The sequence below is a fragment of the Diorhabda sublineata genome, chromosome 4, assembly GCF_026230105.1.
Source record: "Diorhabda sublineata isolate icDioSubl1.1 chromosome 4, icDioSubl1.1, whole genome shotgun sequence".
Lineage (NCBI taxonomy): Eukaryota > Metazoa > Arthropoda > Insecta > Coleoptera > Chrysomelidae > Diorhabda > Diorhabda sublineata.
The window spans coordinates 3,207,900-3,227,610 of NC_079477.1; the positions used below are offsets into that span (position 1 = coordinate 3,207,900).

At 34.3% G+C, this 19,711-nt stretch overlaps 1 protein-coding gene across 1 annotated transcript in view; it reads left to right on the top strand.

Moving 5' to 3' along the window:
- Positions 1 to 578: 578 nt before the first annotated feature.
- Positions 579 to 19,711, top strand: part of LOC130443617 (protein cycle-like) — a 97,597-nt gene continuing 78,464 nt past the window's right edge. The window contains exons 1-2 of the mRNA XM_056778400.1: positions 579 to 938; positions 16,070 to 16,185. Of these exons, the coding sequence (XP_056634378.1) occupies positions 16,085 to 16,185 (101 nt within the window). The 5' untranslated portion in view covers positions 579 to 938; positions 16,070 to 16,084. The remainder of the gene's footprint in view (positions 939 to 16,069; positions 16,186 to 19,711) is intronic.

The window sequence follows — 19,711 nt, forward strand, 5'->3', positions numbered from 1 at the left end:
TTTTTATTATTTTTACATCAAAATCTTATTTTCTTAACAATTTGTTCCAAAACTAACCTTGAAATTAAATATATGTAAACAGAAAATTGATATATTCAGAAACCTCTACATGTGTATGTATGCCTTTAAAAAACTTACAAAATATAATTTTCAACTTTCAATCAAAAAAGGATAAGGATTTACAAATGCCAATCTTTTCGACCAAATATTAGATCAATACTAATAATAAAAATGTTTCCAATAAATTTTTAATTTTAGAATTAGATTCGTAATATAGATCGCCATCTAGCAGTGACTAGCTGTGGTTGATTAATCATGACAGATTCCTATTGTCCTTTGCCCTCGTCAGTGTTGATTTATATTCACCAAAATGTTTTGTCTATAAAGTAATATGGCAATAATATAATTCAATCAATAAATTTCGACAATTATATACGGTAAAATATACAGTGACATTAAACATAAATACTTTTATATGAATATAAAAAAATATCAATTTACAGATTTCTATGCCGGCGTTGTAGAAATTATTAGAAATTAGAATTAGAATATTAGATGTCACCACATGCTATAAATCTAATGTCTTCTTAATGTTTAGAAGGTGAAAGTATAGAATAGAGATGTTTAAACACCCAATTTTTGTTTACCTAAACATAAGAATCTTCTAATCTGGAAGTTACTCTCTATAAACAATATTAGTGAAGTGTCGGTGCGTTAACCCCTTGAAATAACATTTTAAATAAATAGTATATTCATTTCGTGTGCTTTTCATATTGACTGAACAAGAGGAATTATGGTGGCTATTAACAAACAGATTTATCTATTTTCTAAAAACTTTTTAGTTGTTAAGACGGGTGGTATCGTTGTTTTTTAAGTGTAAGGACACTAAATATGGATTTAACTATAAGACTGCATCCAAGACTGGTTACTAAATAGAGGTAAATATATTAATATTTAATAGGTATATTATTCTATTGTGACACATATGTAAATAGAAAGTTGATAACATATAGAATATTTGCAAGCAAAAAAAGTTCACACTTTTGTCTCCTACAACATTGAAATTTTAAATAAAATTCAAATAAGTATTGTTATTTGTATATAAACAATTAATAATCAAACAATGTGATGTAACATAGGTTGGTTAAAATCGTATCGATTCATAAAAATATTGGAGGATTATTTTTTTGAAGTATTTGTGCATCCGAAATATAGGCCAAAATATCAAATATTTCCAGGTCAATGACCCTAGTGCTTTAATAAGTACAAGAGAGTTAGATATAGGGTCCTTAACCAAATTCATCGAGCATCCAGCGCTGTTGCCGCAACTACTTTTTTGGTACTGAATTTAGTGTATATATATTTTGCCAAATCGATTAGAATTGAATTAGTATATATAATTCTAATTCTCGTGCTCTAATCAGAATAGTAAACATGAAATGGCATGTTAGAAAAGTTTATAAAATTATTAGGTTTTATTACAATCATTATAATAATGATTTGAGGATAATATTGTTTATTTAAGATCCTTTTTTCTTGGAAAATATAAAATTTCTTAACCGATAAAAGTTTTTTTGTAAAGTCATCCGGTGCTCTTCGAAGTAATTTCGTTATATATGAAATTTGTGTTTCTACATTTGGCAACGCTGCGGACATAACAAGTATCTCTTAGATTGTTGTTGATATATTGAGATTCTCACTTGGTTTCAACATTAGAAATTAGATGGCAGCACGTATACTATAGTATCTTTAGTCTTCCATATTTATTAATTTAATCACAAACTTTGATAATTAGATGATTTTTCACGTACATTTTTAATCGAATGTACTGATTTCAAATATAGAAGTTTTTATAAAAATTAGGTCAGATCCTCGTAAGATATTCGGTAACATCTATTGACTTACTTTTATATTTGTGTTAGGTTATAATAGACAATTATTGTTTATTTAATTTTTTATTTAGTAGTTGAAACAATTTTGTATATTGAATGTAATAGTGGCTGGAAATAGTGATATCATTAACTTTTAACCATAACAATCTGTATTAAAACTTATTTATCAGGTTTAAATGTTTTTTTCAATTCAAAGGTTATCTTTTACATTTTTTGTTTTAAAAAGACCTACGATAACATCAGTTTTATGATACAGGGGTATCATTATGTAATAATTACGTATTTAACAATTAATATTGCATACACGTACCCATCGAATTTTATAAGTCGATTTAACACTAATTCATTTACTTGAATTCCAATTTTTCCATATTTATATAAAAGTTTGTACCACAGATTATTAAATATTATCAGTTGATTGAGAAATACCTCATAATATTCGAAATAAGTAAACTCGAGAAATAAAAAAAAATATGTTTCTACAGGTTTTTGATAAGTTAATTATCCCCAAATACGATGTTGAGGTTATTGGTTTTGTTGATATTAATTTTTGCGGATGGATACTGATTATTTGAAGCCAATTAGCGGTTTTTTCTTTCATCATTGAGTCTATTTTCTTGTGCGGTAATAATCTAAATATTTCTTGAAATTTTCATAAATCTAATACAAGTTTTCTGTCTTCTGTTGGTATTTACTGTACAGGAAACATTGGAAAAAAATTTGGACAGGCCGAAAGCCTGTATTCTTAACAGTTTAGTGGCAACAATCAAAATTTCAAATAGAAAATCAATTGAAAGGAAAATTTTAATGAAGGCATGCATTCTTTAGAAAGAATTTCAGACAGAAGATGCAGTTTTTGCCACGAATCGAGATGATAAGTATTAGCCTAAGATAAAAACACTATGGGAACTTCTAAAGGGAATAAATTTTCGCTGGAAAAGCATTTCCAATCCCTAGAAGAAATTCCATTTAGATCAGAGGTTACAAACTCAATTTTACAAAGGGCAATATATTAAATTTTGAATTCGTAGTTGGTCCAGATGGAAAATAAAAAAAAATGAACTCAATTATTATAACTTGTTGCCAAGAGATAGCGAAACTGCCTTACACTCTCGCTTGTCTAGGCACGCGCTGCTCTTGAAATTACATATAAACATCCGTAGAGGAATCGAATGAAGTTTAAAAACTCTTGAAAACATTCTTCTTCTTCTTTCTGTGACACATTGCGATCGCGGGCCTTATTGATACGGCCTAAGGGCCGGAAGCGGCCCGCGGGCCGTATCTTTGACATGACTGATTTCGATGGGATGTATTTGTAAATAATTTATGTACTGGTTTAAATCCACCAATAGAAAAGGTTATAAGCAGGTTAATTGGGTGAAAATATAAGTGTACATCCTATATATACATTATATTTATACAAATGTGAATACACTCGAGTTATAATTTGAAAAAATATAGATAAAAATAGACTATAGATTCCGATATTGTTTCCAAAGTTTAAAAAGAGGATATGAGACTCATCAAATGTGTCATGCAACTGTAAGTTATGAATTTCAATGCCTTCGAGTAGTGAATCTACCAGGAGATGCTAAAAAATTAGTTTGGGTCAGGTTGCCTTGCAGAGACTTTGGAACGAAGGTGAATCTAGAGAAAAATCTAAATTAAAACTAATATAGTTAAGGAAATAAAAAAAGGAAAGAATTGGTATTGAATGTGTCCAAATTGCGTGTGTCGTGGATAAAGTAAAGTACACGACTCTCTAATAATTTACCGTAAAAATAATATTTTTATTGAATGGGATACGTAAATGGTATATTCCACCCCCTCACGCAGCCACTGTTGCATGTTAATTTTGAAAGTATGAATAAAGTCGTCAACCACCCGATGATGGCGACATTCAATCACAGCAACTGCAGGGAGTCGCGCGTGCTGTCTAGTCTTCCCGCTATTATATTTTTTTTTTTTACTTTTTACAGATCTGGACCAAGGAATGGATTGTACAGTTTTTTTCGTCACTCTCTTATATAACTTCCTAACGAGACTAACTAAAATAATAATAGTCTTTCATAGCAAATAATTTTTTTCATAAATTTTTTGCTCGTTTGACCTTCAATACACGTACGGGTATTTACCAGTTTTTATTAATAAAATATTTTTTATTTGCCTTTTCTACTGCGATAAAACTTCATCTTTATATAGAATCCACTCATTTTTTTATTTATTTTGTTGTAAGACAAGTTTGAAAACGCCACGATGTTTAGAATTTGTTTGGCAGCCATCAGTAGTTCTGAGATACCGGAAGTGACAAACAAACCATGAGTCTCATCAAGATCTATCTGATGCGCAGAAGAGTTCATGAAATTAATGGGTCTATTCTTGGTTCAGATTTACGACTTTTTCGTTACCAAGTATATCGTATGATTCTGCCCTCCCAAATCTTCTAAAGGTACATGCCTATCGCTGGAGGAATGCTTTCAGAGATCCCCAGATGGTCTCAGCTCTTTGGGTATGAACCCCGCTATCAGAAACAAATCTTTCTTTGTAATTGACCCACTCAAGAGTGTAGCTTTCCGGCATCTCCGGAAGTAAATGTTTCGGTACGACCTGCGAATACCAGCATCGCAGCAACCAGATCTGAATGCATTGTTTTTAACTACCAATTGCTAATTTTTACTGGCAATGTGGAAAGGGGTAAATAAATGTAGTAAATCTGCTTACGTAATACTTGAATCGCCCCTATATAGAGGGCGTCTTATAAATAACGTCGGTTTCCAATGTTGACTTCTTTATTTTTCTATATTTTGTAGTTTTCATTATTTTTGTCAACATCTCGTATTTTATCGTCATTATTCAATTTTTTGTTTGTTTTATCGTCCTTCCATGTCCTTTCACGTATTTCTTTGTTCTTTTTTATGGCCTATAAACGTTTTCGTCTTTTATCGTTTTTTTTAATGTATTTTTTGTTAATTTTGTCCATCATATTTGTTATCTTTTCTGTTTTTTGTTGACTGTTTCGTGTTTCTCTTACCCTTCTACATTTTTTTTTATTTTCTGTCTTTTATTGTGCATTATTTATTCGCATTTTTTGTATATCTCCCACTTTTTTGGCATCTTTATCGAATTTTGTGTTTTTTGTTATATTTTTCTCCTTCTTAGATCTTTATTGGTATCTATTACCTTTTTCATACTTTATTGTGTTTTGTCATCTGTCGTATTTATTGTCTTCAATTACTGATTTGTATTTTGTCGTATTCTTTTCTTTTTTGTTACATTTAGTGGTTTTCTTTTTTCCATTTGTCCTTTTCTGTCTTCTCTCTTGGATTTTGGTTACTGTTTTCTAATCTTTGTTGTTATCTATGACCTTTCTTAGTATTCTTTATATTGCATTGAGTTTTTCATCATTTCGCAGCTTTTGTTGTCGTTTTTACTTTTCTCTATCTGTGATTAATCAAGATTTTGTCGATTGTTTTGCTTCTCCTGTGGATATTTCGTCTTTTATTGTCCTCTATCGGTTTCTTTTCTTTGTTTTTCAATTAATTTTTTCGTCGACAGCCTTTTCTTGTTTATCACCTTCCCGTTATTCATCTGACAATTCTTTTGCTTCTTCCTTTGTTTTTTGCCTTTTATTTTCATATTCGCCGTTTTTATTTGATACATTCAGTTTTCTTTTTGTCATTTATCCTTTTTTTATTTATCGTTTTCTGATCTTTGTTTTCACCTATAAACTTTTTTGCTTGTTTTTATATTTTATTGTGTTTTTTTCATCGTTTGGCAGCTTTTGTTGTCTTCCTCTGCTAGTTTCTTTTGTCGCCTTTATGATTTTTTTGTATTTTGTCTATTCATTGATCAGTTTTTTTAGATTTTTTGCCTCTTACGTTAGTTTCGTCGACAGCCTTTTCTTGTTTATCATCTTCCCTTTATTCATCTGACAATTCTTTTGCTTCTTCCTTTGTTTTTTGCCTTTTATTTTCATATTCGCCGTTTTTATTTGATACATTCAGTTTTATTTTTGTCATTTATCCTTTTTTTATTTATCGTTTTCTGATCTTTGTTTTTATCTATAAACTTTTTTTTTTGTTTTTATATTTTATTGTGTTTTTTTCATCGTTTGGCAGCTTTTGTTGTCTTCCTCTGCTAGTTTCTTTTGTCGCCTTTATGATTTTTTTGTATTTTGTCTATTCATTGATCAGTTTTTTTAGATTTTTCGCCTCTTCCGTTAGTTTTGTCTTCAGTTTCTTTTTCTTCGTCACTAGCGACTAGTTGTTTTCATATTTGCCGTCTTCTCTTTTATTATTTGTACATTATCATTTCATTTTTGTCTTCTCTTCTTTGTTCTTTTATTTGCCAAATTTGTCGTTCGGTATTTTATGTACTTTCCGAACATTTCTTTTCAATCTACGGTTAGATGGTATTTTTCATTACAGTACTTTTAAATTATCATTTATAAATTTACCATTGAACTATTACAAGTTACCATGACGGTTCCAGAGACCATAGACCCGACTGTGTCGCTAATTATTTGAATTAGTCCATAAGGCAACATAAACTATAAATTCATAGTATTTATTTAGTCGTTGAAGGACATAATAATAAAAGTGTCGTCTTTCCGTAATTGGTCTAAGGAAATTCGTGTCTGTACTCATTTTTTCATATAACTAACCTATCCTCATAGAAAACAACCGAGTTGGAGGTTTCGTTATTAACACGCGCAGTTGCCGATTTAACAAACAACAAACGACGTACTCAAATCACAAAATTTTTATTGAATTGTGAGTGGAATACAGAAATACTTCAATAATACATATTTTTTCCTTTTCATTCAAATAACGTTTGATTCTGTCCCGATTTCTTTAAAATTACTAGACGTGTGACAATGATAAACGTATTAAAATAATATTTAGAAACCTGACAACAACGCCAAATGTAAATATCGTGTTTCTATCGTGGGTACGTTCTATTGTAAGTCTGTTGGACAAGGTGAAAAATAAAAGAACTATTTTAGATGAAGGTCGATAAACAAGTAGGTTATAATAAGATGTAACGAACTTATAGGGGGAAAACCATTAGTTACAATATCATTTCACGCGACATTGTTGTACGGAACGTAGTATTCAAATAATCATAATAACGAATTTCCTATTATTATATCACAATTGAAGGATTTGTCTTCGTTACTGCGTTTTTTCGGAGCAGATTCGTGTTGTGGTGGATAAAAGTTTCATCTACAATCCTAATCTACGGTCAGCGGATACGATTTTATAACTTTAGTTATCCAAAATTTCCCCTTTTATATGAGGATGGTTCCAGAAGTATCTGGCCTGATATAGAGATGGCGGTAGTTGCTTGTTAAATATCCCCTGTTGTACACAATCTATACAGCGTATTTTTCAAGTTTGATCACGCCGTACGAGGCCGTAGGAGCTGCGAAGACCATTACCGCAGTCCCCTTTTATATGAGGATGGTTCCAGAAGTATCTGGCCTGATATAGAGATAGCAGTAGTTGCTTGATAAATATCCCCTGTTGTACACAATCTATACAGCGTATTTTTCAAGTTTGAACACGCCGTACGAGGCCGTAGGAGCTGCGAAGACCATTACCGCAGTCCCCTTTTATATGAGGATGGTTCCAGAAGTACCTGGCCTGATATAGAGATGGCAGTAGTTGCTTGATAAATATCCCCTGTTGTACACAATCTATACAGCGTATTTTTCAAGTTTGATCACGCCGTACGAGGCCGTAGGAGCTGCGAAGACCATTACCGCAGTCCCCTTTTATATGAGGATGGTTCCAGAAGTATCTGGCCTGATATAGAGATGGCGGTAGTTGCTTGTTAAATATCCCCTGTTGTACACAATCTATACAGCGTATTTTTCAAGTTTGATCACGCCGTACGAGGCCGTAGGAGCTGCGAAGACCATTACCGCAGTCCCCTTTTATATGAGGATGGTTCCAGAAGTATCTGGCCTGATATAGAGATGGCGGTAGTTGCTTGTTAAATATCCCCTGTTGTACACAATCTATACAGCGTATTTTTCAAGTTTGATCACGCCGTACGAGGCCGTAGGAGCTGCGAAGACCATTACCGCAGTCCCCTTTTATATGAGGATGGTTCCAGAAGTACCTGGCCTGATATAGAGATGGCAGTAGTTGCTTGATAAATATCCCCTGTTGTACACAATCTATACAGCGTATTTTTCAAGTTTGATCACGCCGTACGAGGCCGTAGGAGCTGCGAAGACCATTACCGCAGTCCCCTTTTATATGAGGATGGTTCCAGAAGTATCTGGCCTGATATAGAGATGGCGGTAGTTGCTTGTTAAATATCCCCTGTTGTACACAATCTATACAGCGTATTTTTCAAGTTTGAACACGCCGTACGAGGCCGTAGGAGCTGCGAAGACCATTACCGCAGTCCCCTTTTATATGAGGATGGTTCCAGAAGTATCTGGCCTGATATAGAGATAGCAGTAGTTGCTTGATAAATATCCCCTGTTGTACACAATCTATACAGCGTATTTTTCAAGTTTGAACACGCCGTACGAGGCCGTAGGAGCTGCGAAGACCATTACCGCAGTCCCCTTTTATATGAGGATGGTTCCAGAAGTACCTGGCCTGATATAGAGATGGCAGTAGTTGCTTGATAAATATCCCCTGTTGTACACAATCTATACAGCGTATTTTTCAAGTTTGATCACGCCGTACGAGGCCGTAGGAGCTGCGAAGACCATTACCGCAGTCCCCTTTTATATGAGGATGGTTCCAGAAGTATCTGGCCTGATATAGAGATGGCGGTAGTTGCTTGTTAAATATCCCCTGTTGTACACAATCTATACAGCGTATTTTTCAAGTTTGAACACGCCGTACGAGGCCGTAGGAGCTGCGAAGACCATTACCGCAGTCCCCTTTTATATGAGGATGGTTCCAGAAGTACCTGGCCTGATATAGAGATGGCAGTAGTTGCTTGATAAATATCCCCTGTTGTACACAATCTATACAGCGTATTTTTCAAGTTTGAACACGCCGTACGAGGCCGTAGGAGCTGCGAAGACTTTATCGTTTACCGTTAACTGGAAGTGCGAAAGCTACCAGACATGTAGGGATTTCAAAAAGTGGGATATATCGCGTATTAACTGAAAATTTGGACATGAGAAAGTTGTGCGCAAAATGGGTACCGCGTTTGCTCAAAATGAAACAAAAACAGCATCGTGAAGATGTTCCCATCGAGTGTTTGACAATGTTTCACAGAAATAAAGCCAAATTTTTGCGTTTTCATAACTATGGAAGAAACAAAGATCCACATTTTCAGATCTGAAGCGAAAGAACAATTAAAACAATGGACTGAAGAGGGAGAACTGGCTCCTAAGACCGCAAAGATCGTTCCATCTTCAGGCAATGTCATGGCGTCGGATTTTTGGGATACGCGTGGGGTAATTTCCATCTATCTATCTTGAAAAAAGGAAAAACTATCACCGGCGAGTATTATACGAACTTTGAGCGAAGAAATCGAGCAAAATGGCCGCAACTGGCTAAAAAAAAACTGACCAACTCACACATCCTTTATCGCAATTGCAAATTAATAATTAATTAATAAATTTCTACCTCCTACACCATCCTATTCGCCAGATTTAGCTCCCTCGGATAATTTTCTTTTCCCAGGCATAGATTTTCCAACAATGAAGAGGCGGAGGAGCTTAACGATTCTTATTACAAAAAGGGTATCGAACTTTTTGAAAATCGCTTAGAAAAGGTTTTATTTGTTGGGTGGGGTACTTCTGGTACCATCCTCGCCCAATACAGACCTGCGAACAACACGATTCATAACATATGCCAATGGAGGAAGGATTGAACTGAGTCAAATGCACTATACCATACTATGACTACCCTAAAAAGTACTGCCTTGCAAAATCGTCTTAAAATGGCGTACAATTATAGAGCGCTTCCAGCAGCTACAAGATAGAAATCCTTCGGTGGTTTTGAAGCATATTCTGCGCTGTTTACCATGTTTCCAGAATTTAACTCTGGTCCTCTTAGAATAGAATTATCTGGTATAAAAATACTCACGTCAATAATTCAAGAAAATTCAAGAAAAGAAAGAGGTAAAGAAGGATGGGACCTGAATCTCTGGTACAGGATTGGAGAGAGATTCAAGATTCGCGTTGGCGGGATCGCACCACAGGAGTGGTGCCTGCAATGTTAAGACGCCTGAGGATATCGGTTCCAGATTTGGGAAAAAGCGTGCCTTAGTAGCTGCTTCCACATGTTAGCTCTTCTCCAAAAGGAGTCTCGATAAATTGTGTTCATGAGAACTCGGTACTCATATACGAGATTTGCTTGTTTAGTAGGGATTATGGGTAAAATAAAGTTCAATTTACCGACTTTTCTTCAATTCTCCAATCTGTCCAAGTTTCTAGTCAGTTACAAATCGAATTTCTCATTTCTATATAGAATCGAGTCTTGTAAAGGGTTAGAATCTTTTTGGTCGTAAACAATTGTGTAGAGCATTAGCTATTTCGGCCACATGCTCATACCACGACTTACTACTCCCAATATCAACACTTAAGAGGCGACGATGGTGATATTTTATGTCTACAGGACTCAATCCGGAGCCGCAGCAGCAGCAGCCTGGGTATTTGGTGCCATAAACTCAATCAGATTGTTTCTACCTCGTTCCAGAATGTTTTCGAGATCAGTATCGATGATAGTTGTTCCCATGAATTGGTGTTAGCCAATTTTATTGGTGCCACTTATTAAATTACGACAGTAGTGTCCTATTGTCAGCAAAGCTTCATATTGGATCGGAAGATTTGTCCAATTTGATATACGGGAGAAAGAGGGCAGTTGACAAGATGTATCTTTGCAGGAAACTCTTCTGATGGAATGGTGATCGAAATGGATCGAGCTACTAATCCAGTGGATAAATGAAGATGACAATCAGTGTGAACAGTTAGAAAACTTCGATATCTTCGATAATTATCACTTCTCCATTCAATTTTTCAACTAATTTCTCTTAGTTATTATCCTTTTTTTGGTCAGCAGCATTATTTAATTATATTAATCACTTGGTTTCGACAAACTGCCCTCTTTAACCTTTAGAATATCATTTTCTTTGATTTGAATTGTTAATTTTTTTTTATATTAAACTCTGCAGTTTATTGCATCGACAATGACTACGATATTATAGTTAAGCATTTCCTTTATTTAAAAATTCTGTTTTCGGTTACTGAGTCAAGGATATCTACAATATCAAAAACGGGTTTTTTTTATGATATTTTCTCGTATTCAAGGAAAAAAGTTCGTTTCAATTAACCTAATGAACATTGAGATTTGAATAATTAAAGTAAATTACTTTTGATAATTAATTTATACCGATGAAAAAATAATAGTTAAATTTTCTCCATGTTAAACGTGAATTTTGAAAATTATTTGTCATTAACAATATTCAGACGCCACGCCAATGCAAAAAACAGTTACAAGATGTCAAGACGTCTTTGTATCGTGAGTTTTAAGTTGCTATTTAAAAAATGAAAGTACGTACTTACCTCGAAATGATCTTCACAACAAAACCAATCACTAGTACTTGATAAAACCCTTTTCATTGCATCATTTTTCCAGTAATTCACAAATTGGACGGTAAAACAACGTGGTGTGGATGCTGCTGTAACTTGGCTAGCGAAAAAGGATCGGCGCTGGTGACGTAAGCAATCGATTGGCGCGTTACAAGAAAAAAAGAGGGCGGAGTAAAAATATTATACTAATTTATATCAGCGCTATTATATAAGTCATACTGTAAATTGCTAAATTTATGTTACAGCGTGCCCAATAATCGTTTCCATACCCATTTAATTTATTATGAATGATTAAGTACAGGGTGATGCTGTTGACTTACAAAAAAAGGATTTTTTCAGCACTATAATTCACTTATTTTGTCGACTCCTAATAGGGGTCCTTTGAAAAGGCTCATGGTTTATCCACTCGCTTTGTATGGGGTAATACGTGGGTACAAACTTGAGGAAAATACGCAACACGTGTTTCGAGTTATATTTGTAACAATCGACATAATGAATATACAATTAATGAACGAAAATAAATCGGCCCTGAAAGATAAGCAAATTGAGAAGAGGAAATATGTGCATCCTGAGAAAAAAATAATTTCCTGTATAAATTTACGATTTATTGGTTGGAAGGAATGCAATTCTGAATAAAAATAATTGCAAGAGAAATAATGGAAAATTTTTTATCAAATAATGTGCCTTGACATCTATTATTTTGTCTATCTATATTGGAGCCCGTTTTTAAAAACAAAAATTTATTATATACAAATTTTGAAATGTTCTAAAAGGTAAGAAGGAGTTGAATCGATGGTGATTGAACCACAAGAGCCTGGGATGTTGAATTTCTTGTAGACCAAGGCTGCGATTGCTCCGGGAAGTGATTCAATCTAACGGTACCTCCGGCTTGACATCAAATAGTTCTACAGGGATTTCGATTATGTTTACTTCCAACTTTCTGGCATCATGTTGCTGTCTTGAGACGATTTTTATGGTCACTTTATTTGGAAATATACCTAAATACCAGTTAATATTAAGTTTGGATGATGATGAGTTGGGAACTCGCATCCTAAGTTTGCTTCGAACTCCAATCCTCCTCTATCCAGAGCTTCCAACCCGGAGGTCCGCGTAAAACCTGTTAAGAAGTTCCATACCTATCGAACTACTCGGCTCCAAAAGCTAACCAAGCCCAAAAACAACCAAGTTTTGTAAAGTACATAGCGTGTTCGTCTTCAAAGTGTTCTGGGGTTTGATAAATAATATTGTACCAGTTTTCTTTGCGCGGTTGAGTGCCACTGAGTGGCAAATCCTGTTCTGAATATTATTTAACCTTTAATAGATCACAAACATATCCAACAGCTTCAGATTCATCACCATTTGCATTATACTTTTCATCCGGTTTATTTGCAACATTTTCATGTTTATTTTCGTCAGTTACTTCATCGATGGCAGGTCAGTATAGTTTTGGCGATTAGTTGCAAAATAATACGAAGAACTTTCTTAAAGCTTCCTGTATATAAAAGTTTATGACGAATTAATCGATTTTTACTGAAAAATGTAACAAAAGTCCACTTACTAAGGGCTCAATTTCCTTTTTATGACCCAAGAGAAAAATAAAGGTTATTTTTTCACCGAAAAATGTTTAAAACTTTGCATGCCGAGCTGCTTTATTATTATTTTAGACATTTTTTGATTAAATTAATAACAAAATGTGTGCAAATAAGATGGGTAGTTACTAGAAAATTGTCGTTAACCAACAGATTCACAATAAACACACGCATTACCACTCAGAGTAACGGCCGAGCGAGGAAAGCCCTTCCCGAGTGTGAAACCCTTTTGGTCAAGTTACTCAGAGTTTATCTCTTTCACTCTTGAGGACAATTAGTAATAGTGACTCAACGGAAATAGATTTCATTGTCTTTTTCTGGACATAATTTTGAAAATCGATTAACAAAAATTGTCGCTAATAAGTATTTAATTACGATTCGCGATTTTGGCAAAAACACCGCCCGTTTAGAAAAATTTTAATATAATAACTCAGTTTAATTGACAATAACATTGAAGGGGGACCCGCAGATTACTATGGAGCAACTTTCCATATAAATAATATCAAAATATTGAACAACCATGTAGATCTTTCTACAAAAAAATGTCTTCAAAATCGGTATAAAAGAAATTAATATCAGTATTTTCCAAATTATTTGTAGGACTATATTCTAAATTGAAATAATAAAAACCAACAATAAATTGTGGGTATTAATATTTTACCTATGGTTCTTAAAAACACGAACACATAAAATATTAACGTTTCAAAGTATATATTTATATCATTAAAATTTAATAATGGTTAACAACATCCGAGATAGGTTAGCGGTATGTTCATTTAATATCGCAGCAATGCCTCAATCTGTCCAATGTTGAAGAAGGTCGAGGAAAAATACGCGATTGCGTTTGTTTGAACTACGAACTTATATTTACGTGGAATTCTGAGTAGCGAACCATTTTAAATAAACGTATCCCGAGTGTGTTCCAATTTATTTATCGATCTGAACAAAATTTTTCTTACCTCGATAACTACGTAACGTATATAGTAATTCCAATAATGTGTTTCTTGATGGGGTAAATCGATTCCAATACGAAGATGGTCCTAGAGAAGTACCTGGCCTGACCTAGAAAGTACACAATCTATATAAAATATGTTTGAAGTTTGAAGACGCCGCGTTGTTTAGTATTTGTTTCGCAGCCATCAATAATGAACGTTTTCAGTTAATTTGAAAGGCGTTAGCCAAACCAATCTAAGAGCTGAACTAGATTCAACTATGGGCGTGATTGTTACTTCGTTACCAACAACAAATATTGGGTAGTAGAGGGCGTAAGACCAGCGTCGTAGTGGTAGACCAAATGAGGTGACGACCCAAGAAATGTTGAGGAATATCCACTAAGTAGTACTGGATGATCGTCAACTGGAAAAGCGAAAGCTACTAGACATGTAATTATTTCAAAAGGTGCTGCACGTTCCATATTAACTGAAAATTTGGACATGAGAAAGCTGTGCACAAGATGGGTACCGCGTTGACTCAAAATTGAACAATCCATCGAGTATTTGGCAATGCTTCACAGAAAAAAACTCCAATTTTTGCGTTTTCATAACCATGAAAGAAACGTGGGTCAATCAATTCATACCCGAAAGAAAAGAACAAGCGAACAAGAAAGCAAAGACCATCCAATCCTCAGGCAAGTGTATGGCGTCGACATCTTCATTGACTATCTTGAAAAACTTATTGCAACATTTGAGCAAAGAAATCAAATAAAAACGGCCACATTTGGCTAAGAAGGAAGTGTTGTATCATCAAAACAATGCACCAGCTTACCCATCCGTTATTGGAATGGCCAAAATTAATGAATTAAAGTTTGAATTGCTACCCCATGCACCCTATTCGCTAGATGTAGCATCCTCGGATTATTTTCTGTTACCAGACTTGAACAATTGCTCAGTGGCCAATGTATGGAGCTTTTTATGTTCTCTTTGGTCAGGTACTTCTGGGATCATCCTCGTGTTTCTCTTCACTTGTTTAACACATGGATGCAACAACTTTGATACTATCAGTTATACCAGGAAAGATTGCCGAATGTACCTTTACCTCCCGTTAAGTTGTTGGGTGAGGAACTTGGTTGGAATCGCTAATCCATGCTGAACATTTCGTAGCAATTAAGGGATTCCTCTCAGAGTTTGACGCTGAAGTCAGTACTAATATTCCAAAGGCACAAAATATACGAGTGGATAAATGTCAAACGGGTTTGGAACGTAACGTCGTCTGCGAGGTCAGCAACTTTATTGTTTGAAGAACATAACAATAAAACAAAATATTTTGAAATTTTGATATCGATGTACGTATCGGATATAAGTTATGTCGGTAGATGTGGAGAGTTGTCCAAATTTCCAGATAGTTCATAGCTCATAGTTGAATTATGGACGGCCAAGGCGCTTTGAGCTCATAGCCCTTCAGATCGTCCTATCGTGTTCCACTTGACGTTACCAAAGGCAGACGTCCTTTGGGAAGCCCATCAGGCGATTTGGCTTGAACCCTTTGATGTCATTAGTGTTCAAAACGCACAATCACTGCTGTCCGAGCAGATTCAGATTGAGTATCGCACGTCCAAGCTCCGAATAGATAACTTGGAACAAAAACCTTGTCATGAATTATAAATGAGTTTTCTTAGAATAATGGGCAATTTGAAAGTATCTGCAACTTTCGAAATAAATGTAAATAAATTGTTTTCTTTTATATTCGTCGAATGAAAATGCCTCTACTGCAAGTAAAACTTGTTAGTAGATAGGACAAAGTCTCTGGGGATTAGATCTGGTGATTACGTTGGGTGGTTCTAAGCTTTTTTACAAAAATTGATGTAGGGATTGATTTGAGGTGTTAGAAATCACCCCAACATTAGATTTTGAATGAAATGGTACGTTTTTTAACAAATCAAATGTGAATCGTTTCTAAATGAAGTAAATTTGTCCTAACATTGATTTTTATCTTTCTGCGTAGATCAAATGAACATTAATGCAAACGAAAATCTTATTAGTGTTTATGGGAATGATGTTGGAAACTTTTTATACTTCCAGGTCGATAATATAAATATGGATAACGGGAATCTCAGCGTAAGCGAATGCGATGAGACCGAAGAAGATTCACCTTCAGAAACTTGCGTTTCTCCTGGCGGAGGAACCATTTTACCCAGGTAACTTGATGTATATTCATTAATTTAATCTTTTAAAAATCTAATTATGTCATTTCTATCGATTTTTATAATTGAATCGCTCATGTATTGTTGTTTTTGATAAAAAGACTTGAGTTTGATGAAACAAAATCAAGAATTTTTTCTTCTTGGACGACGCTGATCGTAAGAAAACATCCTCCCTTATCAGATTAATCCACAAATCCATGATATTTTTCAAATAATAGCTGCTATAGTTTTAAAAAATTTTAAGCTAACATTCAATAGTTTAAATTTTTTTGAAGTCCACAATCTGTACTTCACTCAGGGCGGGATTAAGCTAGTGGCTTGGGGGGGCTATAGCCCCAGGTCCAAGAGGGGTTCATCATTTGGAAATCATTCTGTATTTTTTGATGTGTTGATACCACAAATCTAACGTATTGATATTATTTTGTGAATTTTTCCGGGTTTTCGAATTCCTTAAGGGGGCCCCGTCATTATTTTAGCCCCGGGCCTTATAAATCTTAATCCGGCCCTGACTTCACTTAAAGTTTTAAAGAATATTGAATATTTTTTTGGTAAAATCGATCATGATTGACTTGTACGTGTAGTTTTAACGTAATGGGAAGAGCTTAAATGTGTTGTTTTTCCGAAAATTTTGAAAAAAAATTCATGCTATTTCCTGTGGTTTCGTAAATGTTTTTGTCTTAACAACAACATAGTGCAAATTTGGAAATCAATAATTAAATTATTAACAAAATCAAATGTTTTTAACAAAATTAGTAATGGAAGATTTTGAGGAAAGCAAACTTAACTAATTATCTCATTCTTTTACCCAGATGCAGATGATTGCATTACTGTTGTTCAAAAAAATGAAATTGGAAACAAAAATTCAATTTTTATCATTAAAAACTTCAAATCACAGTCCAACAAAGTAGAAAAATTAATTTTCTACATTCAAATGTAAACTAAATGAGAAAATAAATAAGACACTTTGTCTTTTTCAATATTCTTTTCAAAACGTATTCTAAAAACTCGCGTTGCTTTAGCCAATTGTCTTAATAGAGTCCATTCAATTTGTTCCAAGAACCTCAACTGCTCAATTTAATTACCAGACTTTATCTCTACTTCATTTGTGTTTTGAACGAATCCAGTTACCTTATATTCTATATTTGTTGCACATTCATTATTTTCAAAATAAAGTTCAATCCTTTTTGCTCTGTTTGGGAATCAAAACCGTGAACTACTAAGAAAGTTGCCTTGAAAAATTATCAAAAAAAAGTTGCGGCAAAATCCACAATGTCCAAAGTCCACACTGATTCACTTTCCAGGGCTACTGCACACGAATGTGGCTTCACAGAGATTGACCCTCCACCATTTAGCCCTGAACTTATTCCAACTATTTTTTGATCGTAAAACATAAATTCCCATCAAGTTGAAAATGAGTGAAATTGTTTAAAATATAATTAAAAATAAAATTTAGAAATTCACCATTATTTCCGTATATGGGAAAAAGTTTATTTAAGGTCAAAGGTAAAAAAAAATGAGTTTTTCGCGATTTTCAGCAACACGGTAAGTTTTATCATAAAAATACTTGATACAAAAATTGTAGATCATAAAAATATCTACAAAAAACGTATGAATACTTTTTTCCTACGAGATACTGTTTTTGAGATACAATGATTTGAAAATTTGTAAAAGTTGTTTGTGTTGTGTACTTGTGTGCGTGTTTTTTTAACGTGGTTCTACCGGGCCTATTCCACGGGTCTGTTCTGATCATGTTTAATTTGAAACTATTGCAAAATAATGGAAATGGTTTGGAAATTTAATCGTTCAAGTCGCAACTTTCAAATTCTATTTCTACTGGAACAAGACCGGCCTTGAAATTTAGCACTGCATCCCTTTTTGCAGTTGCAAAAAATTGTGCACGGAGGTTTTTCCGGTGCAGGGGGAAGTAAAGTTTGAACGGGTTCTAATTTATTGTTGACCATCTTCCAACCCCAATCTGTAAGGTCTAGCTGTTAACCAAGCCACACTTCAACTTGGTAAAAGATGCTGAAGAGCAACAACAGAGGTTGGAAGAAGACAAAAGGTCTGGCTATTAAATAACGAGACTGCGCGCCTAGAGGGCGCCCCAGACGGTTGGGCTAAAAAAGGAATAGTGCGTTGGATATCTAGATCTTTTCTGAAGATGAAAATGAAGATGACCAGCGCCTAGGTCGCCCTGTGACAGTCACCAAAATCAACCAAATTGTGCGTGCAGAATTTTACACGAGTAATTATACATGACAAAAGTCTGTGCCAAAAAATCTGACTCCTGACCAAAAGCTCTTGCTTCAACGGGTCTGATCAGTTTCCTTGAAAGTTTAGAAAAAGATCTGTTTTGGAAGGGAACCGATTTGAGTCGATGGATGCGGTAAAGCAAAAAACGGCAGAGATCCTAAAGGCCTTCACCAAATAAGACTTCCAGCTCTGTTTAGATCAATGGAAAAAACGTATGGAAAGGTGTGTGGCGAGGGGAGGGGGGTATATTGAAGGGAAGCCTTCGAATGTAGTGTAGTTTTTATAATAAAACCCTTTTTAGTAACCAGTTTTTTCACAACAACATACGTGGCGTACTCTAGCATATTATGACGATTACAACTTTTTGAAACGTTATATCTCAGAAATGGTTGCTCGTAGGAAAAAAAGTATTGATTCGTTTTTTGTAGATAATTTTATGATCTACAATTTTTGTCTGAGGTATTTTGATGATAAAACTTATAGTTTTGCTAAAAATTGCGATAAATCCTTTTTTTTACCTTTAACCTTGAATAATTTTTTTTCGTACGCGGGGATGATGGGGAACTTTCAAATTTTATTTATTTTAAACAATTTCACTGATTTTTAGCTTGAGGGGAATTCAATTTGCTTCATTCTTATTTTTTGGTCTAATTTGACCGGACTAATAAAGGGCCAAAGATTTAACAGCGACGATGTAGTTAAACAGTGGCATAGAAGCTTGAGTCAGACGTTCTGAAAAGTGTGTTTTCTATGTAAAAAGCAAGCAAAAGAGGATAAACCCCATTACTTTCGATTACTTCGAGAAGTACCTGCCGTGGATATAGATCTTGAACTTCTGTAGGTTTGCAGCCACGTTTGACTGTCAACTAGGTCTTACAAAAACTGCTCTAGGTAGTATTATGTTGTACAGTTCGGAAGAGCATCTGCTTTGTTAGTATTGGTGAAACAGAGTCGGATCAACAACCTTTCTTCTATGCTCTATGTGGAAATATATTGAAAAATAATCAGTTATTTTATTTAGGATATTGTACTGATTTGCTGAAAAACTTCAGTGCCTTTTTTTTAAACATTTTTAGACATTTTTTGACCAAAATTAACGAAAGATTTTTTAACGAAATTGTGCCAAGAAAAACCGATTTTTACACGAAATCGAACCCAGAAAAACCATACTCATCGAAAGTAGAGTTGGAAAACCATTTTTTGCATATATTAGACTAAACGAAACCAATTTTTTCCACTAGTTGAAGCAAAATGTACATTTTTTAAC